At 43.4% G+C, this 27510-nt stretch overlaps 2 protein-coding genes across 2 annotated transcripts in view; both read left to right on the top strand.

The window, feature by feature from the left end:
* The window catches only part of LOC137424489 (cubilin-like), a 425110-nt gene that overhangs the window by 23049 nt on the left and 374551 nt on the right, over positions 1–27510 (top strand). The window lies entirely within an intron of this gene.
* The window catches only part of LOC137425810 (cubilin homolog), a 15481-nt gene continuing 7484 nt past the window's right edge, over positions 19514–27510 (top strand). Inside the window, exons 1-2 of the mRNA XM_078775084.1 lie at positions 19514–19535; positions 19725–20078. Coding sequence (XP_078631210.1) covers positions 19514–19535; positions 19725–20078 — 376 coding nt within the window. The remainder of the gene's footprint in view (positions 19536–19724; positions 20079–27510) is intronic.

The following is a 27510-nucleotide window of genomic DNA, read 5'->3' as shown; positions in this document are numbered from 1 at the left end:
TGTGAGCGAACGAGGTGAGATTGAGAATTTGTGCCATATGTGGCGGCTTCAGAGTGCACGGCGGCTTTGGTGGGGCAGTGGGCCGTGTAGGTGGCGCGCAAAGATGCGTGGATCGTCTAGGACATGGTCTGGCCTGGCAATGAGGTGAGTGAGTGAGGTTTTTGCAACCTCACCATGCTGAGAGTGACAACCTGGGATTTGGAGACTTCATTTGTGCCATGTTATGCCTGTAGGGAACCGAACTCCGTGAGATCCAGTAACATGCCAAATACAACAGCTTCATCTGCTTATTTGGTGGGAGCAGGGGGAGGCACCTGTGGCTTGATGCGTTTTGCCGACTTTGACCCATTGAGGAGGACACGCACAGGGAGGGGAGAATGACATTTGGGGGACCGAGTGGAAGGGGGACCTGAGATTTGACAGACCCGAGTGGAAGGGGCCCTGAGATTTGGCAGTCCCAAGTAGAATGGGGCCTGAGATTTGACAGACCCGAGGGGAAGGAGCCCTGAGATTTGGCAGTCGCAAGTAGAATGGGGCCTGAGATTTGGCAGTCCCAAGTAGAATGGGGCCTGAGATTTGACAGTCCCAAGTAGAATGGGGCCTGAGATTTGGCATTCCCAAGTAGAATGGGGCCTGAGATTTGGCAGTCCCAAGTAGAATGGGGCCTGAGATTTGGCAATCCCAAGTAGAATGAGGCCTGAGATTTGACAAACCTGAGTGGAAGGGGCCCTGAGAATTGGCAGTCCCAAGTACAATGGGGCCTTAGATTTGGCAGACCCCAGTGGAATAGGGCCTGAGATTTGGCAGACCCCAGTGGAACAGAGCCTGAGATTTGGTCGACCCGAGTGGGAGAGGGGGGCATGTCATTTGCAGACCCGACTGGGAGGGGGGGGCTGAGAATTGCGGACCCGAGTGACAGGGGGGCCTGAGATTTGGGGGACCCAGGTAGAAGGGGGTCTGAGAAAGACGAGGACTGGTGGCGATAACGCGTGATTGCACAAGCGCGCACGCGCGCACACACACACACACACACACGCGCGCGCACACACACACACACACACACACACACACACACACACACACACACACACACACACACACACACACACACACACACAGAGGTGGATACATCGAGACATGGGAGGGCTCCATTTCACCTTCTAAAACCCGCATTTGGAGAGAGCAACCAACAACACACACACACACACACACACACACGCACACACACAAACACACACACACACACACACAAACACACACATGAACGGACACTTCTCCTTTCACCAATAGATGCAAAAATCGAGTGTAATTTGGCTTCCAGTGAGGTTCCCACTTGAAGCCTATTGTTCTCGTAAGGATTATTATTATTCTCACACATTTTGTGAAGACGATTCTGAGAAGACTGCTACAGCTAGGCATGCCTAATCTAGGCATCTCACATTGACAACTCTGCGAAACTTTAACTCATTAAAGATACCAATGTAACTTAGAGCATCATCAATTTAGTTTTTTCAATTTTGACTTACATTGGCTGACATTACCTATGACATCATCAACCTCAAAATTCTTCTCCCGAACTGCTGAACAGATCAATGCGAAATTTTACAAATATGATCCTCAAACCAGAAGGATAAAAGTTTGCAAAAAAAGATGTCATCGGTCACGTGGTTTGGTGGCCTTTTTGGATTAAAAAATAAAACTTTGAAAACCTACTTCTCTGAAACTGCTTACCTGATCGGATACGGAATTTGAAACGCATGATTACATTCTGATGGTGGAGAATATTTGCAAACTATGACGTCATCGGTCATGTGGTTTGGCCGCCATCTTGAATTTAAGCCAAAAAAAATCCTTTCTGCAGTTCCTCTTCATGGTTTTGAGAACCCGGGGAATGTGAGTCCCGGGCAATGCATACATATGATCAACTACTAATGTGGGGAAAAATATTTGTAGACTATGACGTCATCAGTCATGTGATATTGTGGCCATCTTGGATTTAAGGTGAAAAAGGAAATCTGTCTCCAGAACCACTTAACTGATACAAACCAAAATTTACAGATATGATTACCCATGAGGAGAATTTATTGAAAATGATCATCAGTCACATGATATGGCGGCCATTTTGCCTGGAAGCCCATCATCACTGCTCGCAGTTCTGGTTTATCTTGTGGCCCCGGAACAAAATATACATATATTTATTACGGCACTCACAACCCATTGACTCCCACTCCCAACCTCCCCTCCCCTTCCCTCAACACCATCTCACCCCTCCTCCCAAACGTGGTTGAGAATAATTGTTCAAATTTTAACCTAACCTATAACTCGACATGCCACAGATATGACCTTCCCATCCGTGTTAAGAAGCCCGAAGGTTTGGTTAGAACGCAGCACAATCTCTGGCCTTTCACAGGTGCACATCGCCAGGAGTTTTTGCAATACAGACTTAACATATCAACTCTTTGGACGAGTTGATCAGGAAGTTCTCCAACTGTTTTGTTGTAGAGATTGAGGTGCATCCCTTTCTCGTAGGTACATTCACAAGTACTTGCAGCTTCTTTAAAAGTTTTGTTGTCAGTTTCATTCTTTAGTCCTTATCTGGGAGGCAAAGGTATAGGAGGGAGAGAGCCGCCCTGATTTGCATCGTTACTCAGGGTTTCTGTGCACGCATGCACGTCAAGCAATTTGTAGGTGGAAAACTTCATTTCAAAAGACCTGTATTTATAGAACACAACCTTCATCTCTATTGCTTACCTGTAGAAAAGCTGAGGTCTCCATGAAGGATAGATATTTGATAATACAGTTCTGTTCAATTATATAGATTGAAGTTGAATGCATTGAGTTGTAAAAATTTAACCTCTCTTTTATTTTTTTCTCCAGTGCCCTGTGGTGGACAAGTGCGAGCAGAAGGCTGGCTCTCATCTCCTGGATATCCTCAATACATCTATTCTAACATGGACTGTGTTTGGGACATCGAAGCTCCTCTTGGACACGTTGTGTTACTGACCGTGGTGGATCTGCATTATTATTATTATTCATCATCATCACGGTGTTACGGGAGCTGGCTTGCTGTCGGATACAATCAGACATCTCAGGGAGACATCACGATGTGCCGTTATTCAGACGTTGGACGAACAATTGTATCTCCCTCCAACACGATGCGGGTATTTTATCATAAGAGTTCCCATTACAGGACAAGACGCTTCAACGTCACTTTATCATCACAAGGTAGAATTTTGATTTTATGCCATTGTTGAAAATGCCCCACCCATTGATTTTGATGAGGGAAAAACTCAATGTTATTCACAGATTTTATGATGTACAGTATTCTTCTTTGATCTTTATTGCAGTATTTTCTTCAAATTTTGGGGGTGAATTTACTAAATTTCTGTTCCTCATTTAACCTCAAAATGTTGATGTGATAACATCAGAAAATAGATTGCTAAAAGTGACCGACAGGATGGTTCCCAGAACCTTAAATTTAGAAATGACTTTGGAAAACCAGAACAATAACTGAGCAGGTTCCATTTGTAAATTTATGTTAAAGATAAGACAGTCGTTTAATCCAGTGCAGTTCATGTGGTAGACACAACATTTACATTCTCAATTACATTTTGAAAACGATGCAAATGCAAAAGGGGAAGTAAAAAAATCAAAAGCTAAAGTATCCTATTGAACACCTGAAGTTAAGAAGTTCAAGGATGAACAAACCAATCAAAGTGCAAGTAAACGGAACTCTGCATCACAACCCACAATTGTCCCTTTCTTGGAGCATTCCCCACGTCTGATTACAAGCACAGCACCAAATGTCCACAACCAAAGGAGAGATATAACAAGAATATTCTCAACACAATTTTCCTCTTCATAGAAGGGGAGCTGAGGGTGTTGTTAATGAGAGAATGAAAGAGAGTTGAGGCGTGCGTTCAGTGTGAAACATTATCTGAACTAGAATGGTCCTCGGTTGAGCATGTACCTCCCTCCGCCAGGCTGAACAGTTTGTGTTTTGTATCCCATTGATAGGCCGGATCTGGATTCGGACCTGAACCAAAGTCTAATCGGCTTGTTCTTGTCACCGAACCAACTCGTCTACTAAGTTCAGTCGAAACTCGTCCATAACTTTTTAAAATATCATGTTATTTATCGCTTTATGTCCGATCGCTCAATGGTGAAGAATCACTGAAAAAATTAAATAAATCTCGTGTCCGAATCCATATTCACATCTTCATCAAGATCACAAAGATTCGTCCTTGTCACACACCCAACCAGTCCACCAAGTTTCGTCCAAATCCGTCCATAACCTCTTGAGATAATTTGCGAAATTAATTTTAGCTCGACACGCAATGGTGGAGAATCAAAAAAAATGATCGGATCTGCATCCAGATTTGGATCTTCACCAAAATTGAATTAAATCTTCCTTGTGACACACCCAACCTGTCCACCCAGTTTCTTCCGAATCTGTTTTTAACTTTTTGAGATATCCTGTTCAAAGGCAGACAGACAGATAAAGAGACAGGGGTGAAAACATATACATCCGTTTCAAATGTACCTTCCGTATGTATTTGTGAATCCACACTCATCACGTGTTTTTGTGTTTATCTTCACAGATCCCTGCATTCCTGCCGATCTTCGAGTAACCTCATCCAACATGACATTCGTCATCATCAGCTGGATTGTACCGAAAGACGAAAACAACACGTTCATCAGTTTTGTGTCTTTGTTCTCTTCTGGAAACAAAACTCAAACCCACACCACAACGAACAAGGAACTGACAATCACAGGACTTTCACCTGGTTCAACCTATGCTGTCTCCATCTCTTCCCAGTGTAATGGCACCGAAAGCATTCCTTCCACCATTGCTGTGCAAACAGGTAATTACAAAACAGATACACGACATTGATGTTGATTAGTTTGGTGACAGAAACACACAAAGTGGTCTTTAACTTTTTGAGACAGTTTCAACCAATTCAAAAAATACAAATCAAAACAAATCAAAGAAGACAAACAAACAAGAAGACCTCATGCAGAGCACGATACTTGCAAAATCCACCCCTCCCCCCAAAAAGGTTGCCATGGATACATCAAATTGTCAATTTCATCAATATTAAAATTGATGCTCGGGGTCAATTTGACTAAAATTGATGATTTTTCAGATGAAATTGATGACATTAGAAGTTTGACCCTGAGTTGACCTTTGACCTTTTGGCCTTAAAATAGTTTGTTTCCCAAATCAGTGAGGCACTGTGCAATTGCTGTTTAATTTTCAAGTCAATCAGATGAAATTTGATGATTTGTTTCTGATGAAAATTTATGATTTTGGAAATTTGACCTTGAGTTGTCCTTTGTCCTTTTGACCTCAAAAATAGTTGGTTTTCCAATATGTTGACACAACATGCAAAAGTTTTTCAACTTACAAGTCAATCGGATGGAAAATGGCGATTTTGGAAATTTGACCTCCAGATTACCTTTGACTTCAAAATCAATAGGCTTCTCAATTGTGACGACCTCTGCATCTTGGTGAAGTTTCATGACGATCGGTTTAGAATTGTGACCTGTAGGTGAGTGACAAAAACACAGACAAGTAAACAGACAGAATAACAAACTCAACCGACCAATATATTTGAAAAATATTCGAGTTTGCAAATAATTTACAAGCAATCATTCTTGGATGGCGACTTGCAAAATCAGTTCCTGCACCTTGTCCTTTGGATCTCAAAAACAATAGACCTCCAGCTTTTGATTAACAAACTCATTCAATTACCCACTCTGCAAATTCTGTTCAGATCTCAAGTAAATTGAATGAAAGTTAAGGATTTTATGTCACCTTGACATTTGACCTTTTGAACTTTGGACGTCACAAGAGGCATCTACCTTTTGAGTTGCTCTTCCAGTTGGTTATGTTTCGTGAAGTCGGTGGGGAATTGCGACCTGGAGGCAATTGACGCACAAACAGAACAACAGGCCAGACCAACCAATACACTTGAGAATCTTCGATTTTGCAAGCAAAAGTGGACACTTCTCGAATGATATAGCTCATAATATACTCTGCTGTGGTTGTTTCAAACTGATTCTGTGTTCCTCAGTAAGCAATGAATATGACTGACATGTGGCTTGGGTTTCTTTCAGTTATCAAAGCATGAAACCAAATTTCTCTCGATATTTCTTGAATATTCTGTCCAAAACTTTTGCTCCTTGATGAATCCACAACAATACCAAAGTAAAAACGTTTGCATTAACATGATAATGTTGTATTTCCCAGCTCCTTCCCCTCCATTGAATATCACGGTGGTCGAACAGGATGTTATGTTTGCTTCTGTAAGATGGACGGCTCCAAACGATCCCAACAAAAACAGCTACAGATATCAAGTGACCTGGTCTCAAAACAGATACTCGATGAATTCCCGAACTGTGTATGGCACAGAACTTGATATTACACGTCTTGTTCCTGGAAAGAATTACACAGTGACTGTAACTTCCTCCTACAACGGCAAATATAGCCAACCTGCAACAATGGCTTTCACAACAGGTAATGTTCAATCTAACCCATTGGTCGAAATATTTCTGAGGTTACAGCATTATCAGATTCCCGATACATTTCCGATACATTCTTGCGTTTTGTCCTGAAATGTTCTTTCATTCGAATACTTTGCAGATTACGTCCATGTCTGGTCAATATGTGCTATTTAGTTGATGATGACCGCCAATATGGGAGGACTTTCAAAATGACATATGACTGCTAAACGAGGCCTTTTGCACATGTGCTATGTGTGTGGCACACGGGCACACACACACACACACACACACACACACACACACACACACACACGCACGCACACACACACACACACACACACACGCAGAGGTGGATACATCGAGACATGGCAGGGCCTGCTACAGCTAGGCATGCCTCATCTCGGCATCTCACATCGACAACTCTACAAAACTTAAACTCATTATTGATACCAATGTAACTTAGAGCATCATCAATTTTTTTTTTTTAATTTTGACTTACATTGGCTGACATTGCCTATGACATCATCAACCTCAAACATCTTCTCCAGAACTGCTGAACAGACCAATGCGAAATTTTACAACTTTGATCCCCAAGCCATAAGGATAAAAGTTTGCGAAAAAATACGTCATTGGTCACGTGGTTTGGCAGCCATGTTGAATTAAAAAATAAAACTTTGAAAACCTACTTCTCTGAAACCGCTAACCTGATCGGATACGGAATTTGAAACGCATGATTACATTCTGATGGTGGAGAATATTTGCAAACTATGATGTCATCAGTCATGTGTTTTTATTTTTTGTTTTTTTTTGTATACAAGATCGAGGCTCGTGAAAGAGCGAACATTAATCACACAGAAAGACAAACCGACAAACCGACACATAAAACAAATAACATCGGGAGCGGTAGACAAGATGGGGAGAGAGGGGGAAGGACACAAACACAACATTTGAGAGCAGGGACCGAGAGACATGGAGACATCGAGAGATCTGTGGGAGGGAGAGGGCTTTGGGGGGGAGGCATGGGAAGGGGGGGTGGGAGAGATATAAAACATATGGACACTGCCAGGACTTCCAGGAAAGAAGTTGGAATTTCAAACAAGGTGGATCTGGGGTGAATTAGTGGGGCTAGAGAAGATCAAGGTTTTGGATGGGGGAAGATAAGAGATGGTGGTGAACAGCTGTTTTAAAGACCTGGAGGGAGGAGTGGGATTGAAGGGACTGTGGGAGTTTGTTCAAGAGGCGGGAGAAAAGAGGAATGAAAGAGTGAAGGTGAGCAGAGAGCCGAGATTTCGGCAGTTTAACCATCAGAGGGTTGCTGGCAGATCTTGTGCGACCTGTCGGAATATTTGGGGGACAGAGCACAGAGAGAGCTGGGGGAGCAAGGCCGGAGAGGAGTCGCTAGAAGACAGAAAGACCACCTACCTGCCTGCGGTGAGTGAGTGAAAGGCCCTCAGAGATAGCTTCATCGCGGGAGATTCCAATGATTCTGAAAGCTTTGGTTTCAACAGCGTGAAGCCGAGCTAGGTGTGAGGAGGCAGGAGCACCAGCCCATAGGGGAGAACAGTATTCCATTGAGCTGCGGATGAAAGCCTTGTATGTGGTGAGGAGCTCAGGTGTGCCTAGGAAGGACTTCGCACGACGGAGGATGCCCAGTCGGCGACTGGCTTTGGAGGCCAGCTTGGAAATGTGGTTTTCCCAAGAAAGATCATGGCAGATAGTGAGACCGAAAAGCTTGAGCGACAGAACTTCTTGGAGAGGATTGTTGAGAAAGTAGATGGGAGGGTTGTCCAGTCGATCTTTTCGGAGAGACATAGTAAGAGTGTGAGATTTGTCAGGATTGAAAGACATGTTCCACTTGTTTGGCCAGTCTGTGATTTTGACCAAGTCTTCAGAGAGTGAGGAGGCTGCAGACTGCCGATCTGAGGGAAGAGGAATGGAGCGGCAGAGAGTGGAGTCATCAGCAAAGAGATAGAGAGGATTTTCCAGAGAGTCGGAGAGATCATTGATAAAGACCAGAAAAAGCACAGGCCCCAGCACACTGCCTTGGGGAACTCCAGCCTGAACAGGAAGGGGAGATGAGAGAAATCCATTCAGGGCCACACGTTGACTACGACCAGAGAGGAAGTCCGCAAGCCACGCATGGACATTTCCATGGATACCATAGGAGGAGAGTTTGGTGAGCAGAGCTGGGTGCCAGACCATATCGAAAGCACGTGATATGTCAAAGGAGACAGCTCTGATTTCCTGTTTGGCATTGAGGACCTCCATTCATTGCTGAGACAGCAGAAGCAGCATGTCCAGAGTAGAGTGACCTGGTCTGAAACCAAATTGATGATCAGAGATCAAGCCATTGGAGAAGAGGAAAGATTTCATATCCGAAGCAATGATGGATTCCATGACTTTGCTGATAATTGGGAGCAGGCTGATTGGTCTGTAGTTGCAAGGATCTGTTTTTGCACCTTTTTGTGTAAAGCGGTAATGTTTGCTGATTTCCAGGATGCTGGCAGATGACCTTGAGCAAAAGATAGGGTGAAAAGAACAGAGAGAGGGGTGAGATAGAGCGGCAGAGCAGGATTTTAGGACCCGTGGGCTGATGCCATCTGGTTCAGTTGCAGAATCAGAGTCGAGGTTAGACAAAAACTCCTCCACCTTGTCAGGAGAGAAGGACACAGAGTCCAGGAGCAGTTTGGTTCGACTGGGAAAGGTGGGAACAGAGAGAGATGGGTTTGGGACTAAAGATTTTGAGGCAAACACAGAGTTGAGGCATTCGGCTTTGTCACATGCGATGTCAACTGTGTGGCCATTTGAGGTAAGGGAGGGGATGGAGGGGGAACAAACACCAGAAACGGATTTGAACAGACGCCACCAGGATTTGGAGGAAGGAGACAGGTTTGAGAGTTCATTCTTGAGTGAGGAGAGATCGTGCTTCCTGGCACTCCTGAGGGTAGACACACACTTGTTCCGAGCTTGGTGGAAGGAACTGAGATTGCCTTCAGTTGGATTAGCCTTCCAAGAGGCAAAGGCAAGTTGTTTCAGGGCAACTGTCTCACCACAAGATTAAGTGTACCATGGACGGGAGGAAGGGTAAGACAACTGAAGACGAGATGGGGTAAATCTGTGCATGAGAGAGATCAGTTTGCTTTGGAAGAATTCCCAGGAAGAATTGATGTCAGAGGCAGTGGAGATGGGAGACCAATCCAGACGATTGATGGCTGCTTGAAGACCGTCCCAGTCGGCCTGAGTGAAATGCCAGTCTCGTCGACGCTGAGTAGGCTCTCTGAGAATGGCCAGAGAGATGTCCACTTTGACAAGCACATGATCAGAAAAACCGATTGGAGCAGAAGAAGAGCAGCAGACATTAGCAGGGAAGTTTGCATAACCAAGTCTAGAAGAGAAGATACTCCATTGGCTGAGATCCGGGTCGGGAAATTGACAGATTGTGTCAATCCCAGTGAGTCACAGAAGCCCTTTGCTGAGGTGCCATGACTGGTGAGAGAGGAACCCACACCCAAACAGGTGGCATGATGACAGTTGAAGTCACCACATATGAGGAAAAGAGAGTTGGGATGAGTGGATAGAATTTGGTCCATGTTGTCAGACAGTGAAATGTAAATGGAGTCATCACTGTTTGGGGGACGGTACAGAACACATATGAACAAAAGGTGGGAGCGGAGAGGAAGCCGTAGCCAGAGGTACTCCTGGGGGTGAGGAGGAGAGAGGGCAGTGCAAGGAGAGTGAGGAAGAGAGTTTTTGATAAAGATAGCCACCCCACCACCAGGACGAGGCTCAGGTCTATCATACCAGAGGAGGGAGTAACCAGGAAGAGATATTAAGGAATCAGAGACATCTTGAAGGAGGAAAGTCTCTGTTAAGCGGATCAAGTCTGGATTGTCAGAAGCAACCTGTATGGAGAGATCAGTCAGGTTTGAGCGAAGGCCCCGGATGTTTGAGGTCCATTCCGTTAATGAAGAGAGAGGGGGAGCATCGGGTACAGGACAGGGGAGGGGAGGAGTAGGGTAAGATGAAGGATGAGAGGGGGAGGTAGGGAGAGCAGTTGATAGTGTGTCAGAGATTACAGAAGAGTTCCAAGAAAGGGAAGGATGAGGAGGATGAAAGGTTTGATGGTGAAGGGATGAGGCACAGTGAGGGGTTGTTTGAGGGGGGGGGGCAGAGGAAAGTAGAAGGTTGGGGGGGGTGGAGGTATGAGATAGAAGGGAGACGAAGTGGGGAGGAGGCAGCTTTGAGGAGGAGGGGGGAGGAGGGAGAATTGGAGAGGAATGGTGTGGGGGGAGATTTGATTGGGAGGGTTTGGGGGGGGAGTTTAGGAGGGGAGGGGCAAGGGGGGAGTTTAGGAGGGGAGGGGCAAGGGCGGAGTTTAGGAGTGTAGGGGCAAGGGGGGATTTGGAGGGGAGGGGCAAGGGGGGAGTTTAGGAGGGGAAGGGCAAGGGGTGAGTTCAGGAGTGGAGGGGCAAGGGGGGATTTGGAGGGGAGGGGCAAGGGGTGAGTTCAGGAGTGGAGGGGCAAGGGGGGAGTTTAGGAGTGTAGGGGCAAGGGGGGGATTTGGAGGGGAGGGGCAAGGGGGGAGTTTAGGAGGGGAAGGGCAAGGGGTGAGTTCAGGAGTGGAGGGGCAAGGGGGGATTTGGAGGGGAGGGGCAAGGGGGAAGTTCAGGAGTGGAGGGGCAAGGGGGGAGTTTAGGAGTGTAGGTGCAAGGGGGGGGCGGATTTGGAGGGGAGGGGCAAGAGGGGAGTTTAGAAAGTGGATGATTAATGAAAGACGAACATTGATAACAAATTGGGTTTGTTGTGATTTTCAAGTCAGCAATCCGATTAAGAACAATGGAGGAGGGATGGAATGAATGTGAATTTAGACCATGTAGTGAGGGAGACGTATAAGAGATTGAATTTCTTTTTTTTGAAGTGGAATGAGTTGGAGAGGAAATTGAGAAAAGCCTTTTCAATAGGAAGAAAAACAGCGTGTTGTAATATACCACTGAATAAAACACTGAAAGGGAAAGGTTAAACATATTTAAATAATATTGAAACAGAACCGTGAACAATCTTATATGCACAAAATACCAATGGGGGGAGGGTCGAGAGGGACCACCACGAGTCACATGAACAGGGCAAAATGTGGATGGCAAGGAGATAATGGGGGCGGGGCGAACAGCACAACTGGACAGAAAGTACAGGATGAGACAACAGCACACGTGGAGAAAGGAAAATAAATGTTTTTGGTTTATTTTTATTTTTTTGGGGGTGGGGGGGGATTTAAAACGTCAGACAAAGAGTATTATGTTCGGGGTAGAAGGGAAAAAACTAAGAGCCAAGCAAAACACGATGTAGGGGACTTAAGTTAACAAACACCGACGGCGGTACAAGGCCGCACACGAGGAGCAGAACACGATTAATTAATTACGAGTTACAGGAAATTCAAACCAAAACTAACTATAAACAAACAATAACGCATGGACGATAAAATAACGAGTTGAAATTTGACAAACACACGATATAAAAAATAACCGCTTTGGATGCCCGGAGAGAACAAGGCCTCAAGGTCGGAAGCTTCAACAACTAGGCCGCGTGGCACGAAATACTCGACTATTTTTTACAGGTATGAAAGATTAACACCGATAAATCTCCGAGGGACACGCAAAAGGTACACACACGTAAGATAAATACAGTTTCGACAAAAATACAAATGTGACAATTACTTAACTTCGAGCGTGCGTGAAGATCATGGAACAGCTTCGAAAAACCGTGCATTGGCCGCCATCCGCCATCTTGAATTGGCCGCCATCTTGAATTTAAGCCAAAAAAAATCCTTTCTGGAGTACCTCTTCACGGTTTTGAGAACCCGGGGAATGCGAGTCCCGGGCAATGCAAAATGTCATACATATGATCAACTACTGATGCGGGAAAAAATATTTGCAGACTATGACGTCATCCGTCACGTGATATTGTGGCCATCTTGGATTTAAGGGGAAAAAAAGGAAATCTGTCTCCAGAACCACTTAACTGATACAAACCAAAATTTACAGATATGATTTATAGGAGAATTTATTTAAAATGATCATCAGTCACGTGATATGGCGGCCATTTTGCCTGGAAGCCCATCATCACTGCTCGCAGTTCTGGTTTATATTGTGGCCCCGGAACAAAATATACATATATTTATTACGGCACTCACAACCCATTGACTCCCACTCCCAACCTCCCTTCCCCTTCCCTCAACCCCTTCTCACCCCTCCTCCCAAACGTGGTTGAGAATAATTGTTAAAATTTTAACCTTTAATTTTATTAAAATTAAAAATTTTAATTTTAACTCGACATGCCACAGATATGACCTTCCCATCTGTGTTAAGAAGCCCGAAGGTTTGGTTAGAACGCAGCACAATCTCTGGCCTTTCACAGGTGCACATCGCCGGGAGTTTTTGCAATACAGACTTAACATATCAACTCTTTGGACGAGTTGATCAGGAAGTTCTCCAACTGTTTTGTTGTAGAGATTGAGGTGCACCCCTTTCTCGTAGGTACATTTACAAGTACTTGCAGTTTCTTTAAAAGTTTAGTTGTCAGTTTAATTCTTTAGTCCTTATCTGGGAGGCAAAGGTGTGGGAGGGAGAGAGCCGCCCTGATTTGCATCGTTACTCAGGGTTTCTGTGTACGCATGCACGTCAAGCAATTTGTAGGTGCAAAACTTCATTTCAAAAGACCTGTATTTATAGAACACAACCTTCATCTATATTGCTAACCTGGAGAAAAGCTGAGTTTCACATGAAGGATAGATATTTGATAATACAGTTCTGTTCAATTATACAGATTGAAGTTGAATGCATTGAGTTGTAAAAATTTAACCCCTCTTTTGTTTTTTTCTCCAGTGCCCTGTGGTGGACAAGTGCGAGCAGAAGGCTGGCTCTCATCTCCTGGATATCCTCAATACATCTATTCTAACATGGACTGTGTTTGGGACATCGAAGCTCCTCTTGGACACGTTGTGTTACTGACCGTGGTGGATCTGCATTGTTATTATTATTCATCATCATCACGGTGTTACGGGAGCTGGCTTGCTGTCGGATACAATCAGACATCTCAGGGAGACATCACCATGTGCCGTTATTCAGACGTTGGACGAACAATTGTATCTCCTTCCAACACGATGCGGGTATTTTATCATAAGAGTTCCCATTACAGGACAAGACGCTTCAACGTCACTTTATCATCACAAGGTAGAACTTTGATTTTATGCCATTGTTGGAAATGCCCCACCCATTGATTTTGATGAGGGAAAAACTCAATGTTATTCACAGATTTTATAATGTACAGTATTCTTCTTTGATCTTTATTGCAGTATTTTCTTCAAATTTTGGGGGTGAATTTACGAAATTTCTGTTCCTCATTTAACCTCAAAATGTTGATGTGATAACATCAGAAAATAGATTGCTAAAAGTGACCGACAGGATGGTTCCCAGAACCTTAAATTTAGAAATGACTTTGGAAAACCAGAACAATAACTGAGCAGGTTCCATTTGTAAATTTATGTTAAAGATAAGACAGTCGTTTAATCCAGTGCAGTTAATGTGGTAGACACAACATTTACATTCTCAATTACATTTTGAAAACGATGCAAATGCTAAAGGGGAAGTGAAAAAAATCAAAAGCTAAAGTATCCTATTGAACACCTGAAGTTAAGAAGTTCAAGGATGAACAAACCAATCAAAGTGCAAGTCAACGGAACTCTGCATCACAACCCACAATTGTCCCTTTCTTGTAGCATTCCCAACGTCTGATTACAAGTACAGCACCAAATGTCCACAACCAAAGGAGAGATATAACAAGAATATTCTCAACACAATTTTCCTCTTCATAGAAGGGGAGTGGAGGGTGTTGTTAATGAGAGAATGAAAGAGAGTTGAGGCGTGCGTTCAGTGTGAAACATTATCTGAACTAGAATGGTACTCGGTTGAGCGTGTACATCCCTCCGCCAGGCTGAACAGTTTATGTTTTGTATCCCATTGAAAGGCCTGATCTGGATTCGGACCTGAACCAAAGTCCAATCGGCTTGTTCTTGTCACCGAACCAACTCGTCTTCCAATTTTAGTCATAACTCGTCCATAACTTTTAAAAATATTATCGCTTTATATCCGATCGCTCAATGGTGAAGAATCACTGAAAAAATTAAATAAATCTCGTGTCCGAATCCATATTCACATCTTCATCAAGATCACAAAGATTCGTCCTTGTCACACACCCAACCAGTCCACCAAGTTTCGTCCAAATCCGTCCATAACCTCTTGAGATAATTTGCGAAATTAATTTTAGCTCGACACGCAATGGTGGAGATTCAAAAAAAAAGATCGGATCTGCATCCAGATTTGGGTCTTCACCAAAATTGAATTAAATCTTCCTTGTGACACGCCCAACCTGTCCACCAAGTTTCTTCCGAATCTGTTTTTAACTTTTTGAGATATCCTGTTCAAAGGCAGACAGACAGACAAAGATACAGGGGTGAAAACATATACATCCGTTTCAAATGTACCTTCCGTATGTATTTGTGAATCCACACTCATCACGTGTTTTTGTGTTTATCTTCACAGATGCCTGCATTCCTGCCGATCTTAGAGTAACCTCATCCAACATGACATTCGTCACCATCAGCTGGATTGTACCGAAAGACGAAAACAACACGTTCATCAGTTTTGTGTCTTTGTTCTCTTCTGGAAACAAAACTCAAACCCACACCACAACGAACAAGGAACTGACAATCACAGGACTTTCACCTGGATCGACCTATGCTGTGTCCATCTCTTCCCAGTGTAATGGCACCGAAAGCATTCCTTCCACCATTGCTGTGCAAACAGGTAATTACAAAACAGATACACGACATTGATGTTGATTAGTTTGGTGACAGAAACACACAAAGTGGTCTTTAACTTTTTGATACAAATTCAACCAATTCAAAGAACACAAATCAAAACAAATCAAAGAAGATAAACAAACAAGAAGACCTCATGCAGAGCACGATACTTGCAAAATCCACCCCTCCCCCCAAAAAGGTTGCCATGGATACATCAAATTGTCAATTTCATCAATATTAAAATTGACGATGTTGATCTAAGCTCGGGGTCAATTGGACTAAAATTGATGATTTTTCAGATGAAATTGATGACATTAGAAGCTTGACCCTGAGTTGACCTTTGATCTTTTGACCTTAAAATAGTTTGTTTCCCAATTCAGTGAGGCTCTGTGCAATTGCTGTTTAATTTTCAAGTCAATCAGATGAAATTTGATGATTTTTTTCTGATGAAATTTATGATTTTGGAAATTTGACCTTGAGTTGTCCTTTGTCCTTTTGACCTCAAAAATAGTTGGTTTTCCAATATGTTGACTCAACATGCAAAAGTTTTTCAATTTACAAGTCAATCGGATGGAAAATGGCGATTTTGGAAATTTGACCTCCAGATTACCTTTGACCTCAAAATCAAAAGGCTTCTCAATTGTGACGACCTCTGCATCTTGGTGAAGTTTCATGACGATCGGTTTAGAATTGTGACCTGTAGGTGAGTGACAAAAACACAGAAAAATAAGCAGACAGAATAACAAACTCAACCGACCAATATATTTGAAAAATATTCGAGTTTGCAATTAATATACAAGCAATCATTCTTGGATGGCGACTTGCAAAATCAGTTCCTGCACCTTGTCCTTTGGATCTCAAAAACAATAGACCTCCAGCTTTTGATTAACAAACTCATTCAATTACCCACTCTGCAAATTCTGTTCAGATCTCAAGCAAATTGAATGAAAGTTAAGGATTTTATGTCACCTTGACATTTGACCTTTTGAAATTTGGACGTCACAAGAGGCATCTACCTTTTGAGTTGCTCTTCCAGTTGGTTATGTTTCGTGAAGTCGGTGGGGAATTGCAACCTGGAGGCAATTGACGCACAGACAGAACAACAGGCCACACCAACCAATAAACTTGAGAATATTCGATTTTGCAAGCAAAAGTGGACACTTCTCGAATGATATATCTCATAATATACTCTGCTGTGGTTGTTTCAAACTGATTCTGTGTTCCTCAGTAAGCAATGAATATGACTGACATGTGGCTTGGGTTTCTTTCAGTTATCAAAGCATGAAGCCAAATTTCTCTCGATATTTCTTGGATATTCTGTCCCAAACCTTTGCTCCTTGATGAATCCACAACAATACCAAAGCAAAAACGTTTGCATTAACATGATAATGTTGTATTTCCCAGCTCCTTCCCCTCCATTGGATATCACGGTGGTCGAACAGGATGTTATGTTTGCTTCTGTAAGATGGACGGCTCCAAACGATCCCAACAAAAACAGCTACAGATATCAAGTGACCTGGTCTCAAAACAGATACTCGATGAATTCCCGAACTGTGTACGGCACAGAACTTGATATTACACGTCTTGTTCCTGGAAAGAATTACACAGCGACTGTAACTTCCTCTTACAACGGCAAATATAGCCAACCTGCAACAGTGGCTTTCACAACAGGTATTGTTCAATCTAACTCATTCGTCGAAATATTTCTGAGGTTACAGCATTATCAGATACCCGATACTTTTCAGATACATTCTTGCGTTTTGTCCTGAAATGTTCTTTCATTCGAATACTTTGCAGATTACGTCCATGTCTGGTCAATATGTGCTATTTAGTTGATGATGACCGCCAATATGGGAGGACTTTCAAAATGACATATGACTGCTAAACGAGGCCTTTTGCACATGTGCTGTGTGTGTGGCACACACACACACACACACACACACACACACACACACACACACACACACACACACACACACACACACACACACACACACACACACACACACAACGGACACTTCTCCTTTCACCAATAGATGCAAAAATCGAGTGTAATTTTGCTTCCAGTGAGATTCCCACCTGAAGCCTTTTGTTCTCGTAAGGATTATTATTATTCTCACACATTTTGTGAAGACGATTCTGAGAAGCCTGCTACAGCTAGGCATGCCTCATCTCGGCATCTCACATCGACAACTCTACGAAACTTTAACTCATTATAGATACCAATGTAACTTAGAGCATCATCAATTTAGTTTTTTTTTAAATTTTGACTTACATTGGCTGACATTGCCTCTGACATCATCAACCTCAAACATCTTCTCCAGAACTGCTGCACAGACCAATGCGAAATTTTACAAATATGATCCCCAAGGCATAAGGATTTTTTTTTTTTTTTTTTTTTTGTATACAAGATCGAGGCTCGTGAAAGAGCGAACATTAATCACACAGAAAGACAAACCGACACATAAAACATATAACATCGGGAGCGGTAGACAAGATGGGGAGAGAGGGGGAAGGACACAAACACAACATTTGAGAGCAGGGACCGAGAGACATGGAGACATCGAGAGATCTGAGAGAGGGCGAGGGCTTTGGGGGGGGGGGCATGGGAAGGGGGCGGTGGGAGAGGTATAAAACATATGGACACTGCCAGGACTTCCAGGAAAGAAGTTGGAATTTCAAACAAGGTGGATCTGGGGTGAATTAGCGGGGGTAGAAAAGATCAAGGTTTTGGATGGGGGAAGATAAGAGATGGTGGTGAACAGCTGTTTTAAAGACCTGGAGGGAGGAGTGGGATTGAAGGGAGTGAGGGAGTTTGTTCCAGAGGCGGGAGAAAAGAGGAATGAAAGAGTGAAGGTGAGCAGAGAGCCGAGATTTCGGCAGTTTAACCATCAGAGGGTTGCTGGCAGATCTTGTGCGACCTGTAGGAATATTTGGGGGACAGAGCACAGAGAGAGCTGGGGGTGCAAGGCCGGAGAGGAGTCGGTAGAAGACAGAAAGACCACCTACCTGCATACGGTGAGTGAGTGAAAGGCCCTCAGAGATAGCTTCATCGCGGGAGATTCCAATAATAAGATTACGATTACACATATTGGAGATTCCAATAAAAGTTAACGAAAAAATACGTCATTGGTCACGTGGTTTGGCGGCCATGTTGAATTAAAAAATAAAACTTTGAAAACCTACTTCTCTGAAACCGCTGACCTGATCGGATACGGAATTTGAAACGCATATTTACATTCCGATGGTGGAGAATATTTGCAAACTATGATGTCATCAGTCATGTGGTTTGGCCGCCATCTTGAATTTAAGCTAAAAAAAATCCTTTCTGGAGTACCTCTTCACGGTTTTGAGAACCCGGGGAATGTGAGTCCCGGGCAATGCAAAATGTCATACATATGATGAACTACTGATGTGGGAAAAAATATTTGTAGACTATGACGTCATCAGTCACGTGATATTGTGGCCCTCTTGGATTTAAGGGGAAAAAAGGAAATCTGTCTCCAGAACCACTTAACTGAAATAAACCAAAATTTACAGATATGATTGACTACCCATGAGGAGAATTTATTGAAAATGATCATCAGTCACGTGATATGGCGGCCATTTTGCCTGGAAGCCTATCATCACTGTTCACAGTTCTGGTTTATCTTGTGGCCCCGGAACAAAATATACATATATTTATTACGGCACTCACAACCCATTGACTCCCACTCCCAACCTCCCCTCCCCTTCCCTCAACACCATCTCACCCCTCCTCCCAAACGTGGTTGAGAATAATTGTTCAAATTTTAACCTAACCTATAACTCGACATGCCACAGATATGACCTTCCCATCTGTGTTAAGAAGCCCGAAGGTTTGGTTAGAACGCAGCACAATCTCTGGCCTTTCACAGGTGCACATCGCCGGGAGTTTTTGCAATACAGACTTAACATATCAACTCTTTGGACGAGTTGATCAGGAAGTTCTCCAACTGTTTTGTTGTCGAGATTGAGGTGCATCCCTTTCTCGCAGGTACATTCACAAGTACTTGCAGCTTCTTTAAAAGTTTTGTTGTCAGTTTCATTCTTTAGTCCTTATCTGGGAGTCAAAGGTATGGAAGGGAGAGAGCCGCCCTGATTTGCATCGTTACTCAGGGTTTCTGTGCACGCATGCACGTCAAGCAATTTGTAGGTGGAAAACTTCATTTCAAAAGACCTGTATTTATAGAACACAACCTTCATCTCTATTGCTAAGCTGTAGAAAAGCTGAGGTCTACATGAAGGATAGATATTTGATAATACAGTTCTGTTCAATTATACAGATTGAAGTTGAATGCATTGAGTTGTAAAAATTTAACCTCTCTTTTATTTTTTTCTCCAGTGCCCTGTGGTGGACAAGTGCGAGCAGAAGGCTGGCTCTCATCTCCTGGATATCCTCAATACATTTATTCCAACATGGACTGTGTTTGGGACATCGAAGCTCCTCTTGGACACGTTGTGTTACTGACCGTGGTGGATCTGCATTATTATTATTATTATTCATCATCATCATCACGGTGTTACGGGAGCTGGCTTGCTGTCGGATACAATCAGACATCTCAGGGAGACATCACCATGTGCCGTTATTCAGACGTTGGTCGTACAATTGTATCTCCCTCCAACACGATGCGGGTATTCTATCATAAGAGTTCCCATTACAGGACAAGACGCTTCAACGTCACTTTATCGTCACAAGGTAGAATTTTGATTTTATGCCATTGTTGGAAATGCCCCACCCATTGATTTTGATGAGGGAAATACTCAATATTATTCACAGATTTTATGATGTGCAGTATTCTTCGTTGATCTTTATTGTAGTATTTTATTCAATTTTTTGGGGTTTGAATTTACTCCATTTCTGTTCCTCATTTAACCTCAAAATGTTGATGTGATAACATCAGAAAATAGATTGCTAAAAGTGACCGACAGGATGGTTCCCAGAACCTTAAATTTAGAAATGACTTTGGAAAACCAGAACAATAACTGAGCAGGTTCCATTTGTAAATTTATGTTAAAGATAAGACAGTCGTTTAATCCAGTGCAGTTGATGTGGTAGACACAACATTTACATTCTCAATTACATTTTGAAAACGATGCAAATGCAAAAGGGGAAGTAAAAAAATCAAAAGCTAAAGTATCCTATTGAACACCTGAAGTTAAGAAGTTCAAGGATGAACAAACCAATCAAAGTGCAAGTCAACGGAACCCTGCATCACAACCCACAATTGTCCCTTTCTTGTAGCATTCCCAACGTCTGATTACAAGCACAGCACCAAATGTCCACAACCAAAGGAGAGATATAACAAGAATATTCTCAACACAATTTTCCTCTTCAGAGAAGGGGAGCTGAGGGTGTTGTTAATGAGAGAATGAAAGAGAGTTGAGGCATGCGTTCAGTGTGAAACATTATCTGAACTAGAATGGTCCTCGGTTGAGCGTGTACCTCCCTCCGCCAGGCTGAACAGTTTGTGTTTTGTATCCCATTGATAGGCCGGATCTGGATTCGGACCTGAACCAAAGTCTAATCGGCTTGTTCTTGTCACCGAACCAACTCGTCTACTAAGTTCAGTCGAAACTCGTCCATAACTTTTTAAAATATCATGTTATTTATCGCTTTACGTCCGATCGCTCAATGGTGAAGAATCACTGAAAAAATTAAATAAATCTCGTGTCCGAATCCATATTCACATCTTCATCAAGATCACAAAGATTCGTCCTTGTCATACACCCAACCAGTCCACCAAGTTTCGTCCAAATCCGTCCATAGCCTCTTGAGATAATTTGCGAAATTAATTTTAGCTCGACACGCAATGGTGGAGATTCAAAAAAAATGATCGGATCTGCATCCAGATTTGGATCTTCACCAAAATTGAATTAAATCTTCCTTGTGACACACCCAACCTGTCCACCCAGTTTCTTCCGAATCTGTTTTTAACTTTTTGAGATATCCTGTTCAAAGGCAGACAGACAGACAGATAAAGAGACAGGGGTGAAAACATCTACATCCGTTTCAAATGTACCTTCCGTATGTATTTGTGAATCCACACTCATCACGTGTTTTTGTGTTTATCTTCACAGATGCCTGCATTCCTGCCGATCTTAGAGTAACCTCATCGAACATGACATTCGTCACCATCAGCTGGATTGTACCGAAAGACGAAAACAACACGTTCATCAGTTTTGTGTCTTTGTTCTCTTCTGGAAACAAAACTCAAACCCACACCACAACGAACAAGGAACTGACAATCACAGGACTTTCACCTGGTTCAACCTATGCTGTGTCCATCTCTTCCCAGTGTAATGGCACCGAAAGCATTCCTTCCACCATTGCTGTGCAAACAGGTAATTACAAAACAGATACACGACATTGATGTTGATTAGTTTGGTGACAGAAACACACAAAGTGGTCTTTAACTTTTTGAGACAGTTTCAACCAATTCAAAAAATACAAATCAAAACAAATCAAAGAAGACAAACAAACAAGAAGACCTCATGCAGAGCACGATACTTGCAAAATCCACCCCTCCCCCCAAAAAGGTTGCCATGGATACATCAAATTGTCAATTTCATCAATATTAAAATTGATGCTCGGGGTCAATTTGACTAAAATTGATGATTTTTCAGATGAAATTGATGACATTAGAAGTTTGACCCTGAGTTGACCTTTGACCTTTTGACCTTAAAATAGTTTGTTTCCCAAATCAGTGAGGCACTGTGCAATTGCTTTTTAATTTTCAAGTCAAGTAATTCCCCCCCAAAGCCCTCGCCCTCTCTCAGATCTCTCCATGTCTCCATGTCTCTCGGTCCCTGCTCTCAAATGTTGTGTTTGTGTCCTTCCCCCTCTCTCCCCATCTTGTCTACCGCTCCCTATGTTATATGTTTTATGTGTCGGTTTGTCTTTCTGTGTGATTAATGTTCGCTCTTTCACGAGCCTCGATATTGTATACAAAAAAAAAAAAAAAAAAAAAAAAAAAAAAAGTCAATCAGATGAAATTTGATGATTTTTTTCTAATGAAAATTTATGATTTTGGAAATTTGACCTTGAGTTGTCCTTTGTCCTTTTGACCTCAAAAATAGTTGGTTTTCCAATATGTTGACACAACATGCAAAAGTTTTTCAATTTACAAGTCAATCGGATGGAAAATGGCGATTTTGGAAATTTGACCTCCAGATTACCTTTGACTTCAAAATCAATAGGCTTCTCAATTGTGACGACCTCTGCATCTTGGTGAAGTTTCATGACGATCGGTTTAGAATTGTGACCTGTAGGTGAGTGACAAAAACACAGACAAGTAAACAGACAGAATAACAAACTCAACCGACCAATATATTTGAAAAATATTCGAGTTTGCAAATAATATGCAAGCAATCATTCTTGGATGGCGACTTGCAAAATCAGTTCCTGCACCTTGTCCTTTGGATCTCAAAAACAATAGACCTCCAGCTTTTGATTAACAAACTCATTCAATTACCCACTCTGCAAATTCTGTTCAGATCTCAAGTAAATTGAATGAAAGTTAAGGATTTTATGTCACCTTGACATTTGACCTTTTGAACTTTGGACGTCACAAGAGGCATCTACCTTTTGCGTTGCTCTACCAGTTGGTTATGTTTCGTGAAGTCGGTGGGGAATTGCGACCTGGAGGCAATTGACACAGACAGAACAACAGGCCAGACCAACCAATACACTTGAGAATCTTCGATTTTGCAAGCTAAAGTGGACACTTCTCGAATGATATATCTCATAATATACTCTGCTGTGGTTGTTTCGAACTGATTGTGTTCCTCAGTAAGCAATGAATATGACTGACATGTGGCTTGGGTTTCTTTCAGTTATCAAAGCATGAATTCAAATTTCTCTCGATATTTCTTGGATATTCTGTCCCAAACTTTTGCTCCTTGATGAATCCACAACAATACCAAAGTTAAAACGTTTGCATTAACATGATAATGTTGTATTTCCCAGCTCCTTCCCCTCCTTTGGATATCACGGTGGTCGAACAGGATGTTATGTTTGCTTCTGTAAGATGGACGGCTCCAAACGATCCCAACAAAAACAGCTACAGATATCAAGTGACCTGGTCTCAAAACAGATACTCGATGAATTCCCGAACTGTGTTCGGCAAAGAACTTGATATTACACGTCTTGTTCCTGGAAAGAATTGCACAGTGACTGTAACTTCCTCCTACAAGGGCAAATATAGCCAACCTGCAACAATGGCTTTCACAACAGGTATTGTTCAATCCAACCCATTGGTCGAAATATTTCTGAGGTTACAGCATTATCAGATTACCGATACATTTCCGATACATTCTTGCGTTTTGTCCTGAAATGTTCTTTCATTCGAATACTTTGCAGATTACGTCCATGTATGGTCAATATGTGCTATTTAGTTGATGATGACCACCAATATGGGAGGACTTTCAAAATAACATATGACTGCTAAACGAGGCCTTTTGCACATGTGCTATGTGTGTGGCACACGGGCACACACACACACACACACACACACACACACACACACACACACACACACACACACACACACACACGCACGCACACACGCAGAGGTGGATACATCGAGACATGGCAGGGCCTGCTACAGCTAGGCATGCCTCATCTCGGCATCTCACATCGACAACTCTACAAAACTTAAACTCATTATTGATACCAATGTAACTTAGAGCATCATCAATTTTTTTATTTTTTTATTTTGACTTACATTGGCTGACATTGCCTATGACACCATCAACCTCAAACATCTTCTCCAGAACTGCTGAACAGACCAATGCGAAATTTTACAACTATGATCCCCAAGCCATAAGGATAAAAGTTTGCGAAAAAATACGTCATTGGTCACGTGGTTTGGCAGCCATGTTGAATTAAAAAATAAAACTTTGAAAACCTACTTCTCTGAAACCGCTAACCTGATCGGATACGGCATTTGAAACGCATGATTACATTCCGATGGTGGAGAATATTTGCAAACTATGATGTCATCAGTCATGTGTTTTTATTCTTTGTTTTTTTTTGTATACAAGATCGAGGCTCGTGAAAGAGCGAACATTAATCACACAGAAAGACAAACCGACAAACCGACACATAAAACAAATAACATCGGGAGCGGTAGACAAGATGGGGAGAGAGGGGGAAGGACACAAACACAACATTTGAGAGCAGGGACCGAGAGACATGGAGACATCGAGAGATCTGTGGGAGGGAGAGGGCTTTGGGGGGGAGGCATGGGAAGGGGGGGTGGGAGAGGTATAAAACATATGGACACTGCCAGGACTTCCAGGAAAGAAGTTGGAATTTCAAACAAGGTGGATCTGGGGTGAATTAGTGGGGCTAGAAAAGATCAAGGTTTTGGATGGGGGAAGATAAGAGATGGTGGTGAACAGCTGTTTTAAAGACCTGGAGGGAGGAGTGGGATTGAAGGGACTGTGGGAGTTTGTTCAAGAGGCGGGAGAAAAGAGGAATGAAAGAGTGAAGGTGAGCAGAGAGCCGAGATTTCGGCAGTTTAACCATCAGAGGGTTGCTGGCAGATCTTGTGCGACCTGTAGGAATATTTGGGGGACAGAGCACAGAGAGAGCTGGGGGAGCAAGGCCGGAGAGGAGTCACTAGAAGACAGAAAGACCACCTACCTGCCTGCGGTGAGTGAGTGAAAGGCCCTCAGAGATAGCTTCATCGCGGGAGATTCCAATGATTCTGAAAGCTTTGGTTTCAACAGCGTGAAGCCGAGCTAGGTGTGAGGCAGGAGCACCAGCCCATAGGGGAGAACAGTATTCCATTGAGCTGCGGATGAAAGCCTTGTATGTGGTGAGGAGCTCAGGTGTGCCTAGGAAGGACTTCGCACGACGGAGGATGCCCAGTCGGCGACTGGCTTTGGAGGCCAGCTTGGAAATGTGGTTTTCCCAAGAAAGATCATGGCAGATAGTGAGACCGAAAAGCTTGAGCGACAGAACTTCTTGGAGAGGATTGTTGAGAAAGTAGATGGGAGGGTTGTCCAGTCGATCTTTTCAGAGAGACATAGTAAGAGTGTGAGATTTGTCAGGATTGAAAGACATGTTCCACTTGTTTGGCCAGTCTGTGATTTTGACCAAGTCTTCAGAGAGTGAGGAGGCTGCAGACTGCCGATCTGAGGGAAGAGGAATGGAGCGGCAGAGAGTGGAGTCATCAGCAAAGAGATAGAGAGGATTTTCCAGAGAGTCGGAGAGATCATTGATGAAGACCAGAAAAAGCACAGGGCCCAGCACACTGCCTTGGGGAACTCCAGCCTGAACAGGAAGGGGAGATGAGAGAAATCCATTCAGGGCCACACGTTGACTACAACCAGAGAGGAAGTCCGCAAGCCACGCATGGACATTTCCATGGATACCATAGGAGGAGAGTTTGGTGAGCAGAGCTGGGTGCCAGACCATATCGAAAGCACGTGATATGTCAAAGGAGACAGCTCTGATTTCCTGTTTGGCATTGAGGACCTCCATCCATTGCTGAGACAGCAGAAGCAGCATGTCCAGAGTAGAGTGACCTGGTCTGAAACCAAATTGATGATCAGAGATCAAGCCATTGGAGAAGAGGAAAGATTTCATATCCGAAGCAATGATGGATTCCATGACTTTGCTGATAATTGGGAGCAGGCTGATTGGTCTGTAGTTGCAAGGATCTGTTTTTGCACCTTTTTGTGTAAAGCGGTAATGTTTGCTGATTTCCAGGATGCTGGCAGATGACCTTGAGCAAAAGATAGGGTGAAAAGAACAGAGAGAGGGGTGAGATAGAGAGGCAGGGCAGGATTTTAGGACCCGTGGGCTGATGCCATCTGGTTCAGTTGCAGAATCAGAGTCGAGGTTAGACAAAAACTCCTCCACCTTGTCAGGAGAGAAGGACACAGAGTCCAGGAGCAGTTTGGTTCGACTGGGAAAGGTGGGAACAGAGAGAGATGGGTTTGGGACTAAAGATTTTGAGGCAAACACAGAGTTGAGGCATTCGGCTTTGTCACGTGCGATGTCAACTGTGTGGCCATTTGAGGTAAGGGAGGGGATGGAGGGGGAACAAACACCAGAAACGGATTTGAACAGACGCCACCAGGATTTGGAGGAAGGAGACAGGTTTGAGAGTTCATTCTTGAGTGAGGAGAGATCGTGCTTCCTGGCACTCCTGAGGGTAGACACACACTTGTTCCGATCTTGGTGGAAGGAACTGAGATTGCCTTCAGTTGGATTAGCCTTCCAAGAGGCAAAGGCAAGTTGTTTCAGGGCAACTGTTTCACCACAAGATTAAGTGTACCATGTACGGGAGGAAGGGTAAGACTACTGAAGACGAGATGGGGTAACTCTGTGCATGAGAGAGATCAGTTTGCTTTGGAAGAATTCCCAGGAAGAATTGATGTCAGAGGCAGTGGAGATGGGAGACCAATCCAGACGATTGATGGCTGCTTGAAGACCGTCCCAGTCGGCCTGAGTGAAATGCCAGTCTCGTCGACGCTGAGGAGGCTCTCTGAGAATGGCCAGAGAGATGTCCACTTTGACAAGCACATGATCAGAAAAACCGATTGGAGCAGAAGAAGAGCAGCAGACATTAGCAGGGAAGTTTGTCATAACCAAGTCTAGAAGAGAAGATACTCCATTGGCTGAGATCCGGGTCGGGAAATTGACAGATTGTGTCAATCCCAGTGAGTCACAGAAGCCCTTTGCTGAGGTGCCATGACTGGTGAGAGAGGAACCCACACCCAACCAGGTGGCATGATGACAGTTGAAGTCACCACATATGAGGAAAAGAGAGTTGGGATGAGTGGATAGAAGTTGGTCCATGTTGTCAGACAGTGAAATGTAAATGGAGTCATCACTGTTTGGGGGACGGTACAGAACACATATGAACAAAAGGTGGGAGCGGAGAGGAAGCCGTAGCCAGAGGTACTCCTGGGGGTGAGGAGGAGAGAGGGCAGTGCAAGGAGAGTGAGGAAGAGAGTTTTTGATAAAGATAGCCACCCCACCACCAGGACGAGGCTCAGGTCTATCATACCAGAGGAGGGAGTAACCAGGAAGAGATATTAAGGAATCAGAGACATCTTGAAGGAGGAAAGTCTCTGTTAAGCGGATCAAGTCTGGATTGTCAGAAGCAACCTGT

This window comes from Myxine glutinosa, chromosome 4, assembly GCF_964187855.1.
Source record: "Myxine glutinosa chromosome 4, kmMyxGlut1.1, whole genome shotgun sequence".
Taxonomy (NCBI): Eukaryota; Metazoa; Chordata; class Myxini; order Myxiniformes; family Myxinidae; genus Myxine; species Myxine glutinosa.
This window is presented reverse-complemented; position numbering and strand designations above follow the sequence as displayed.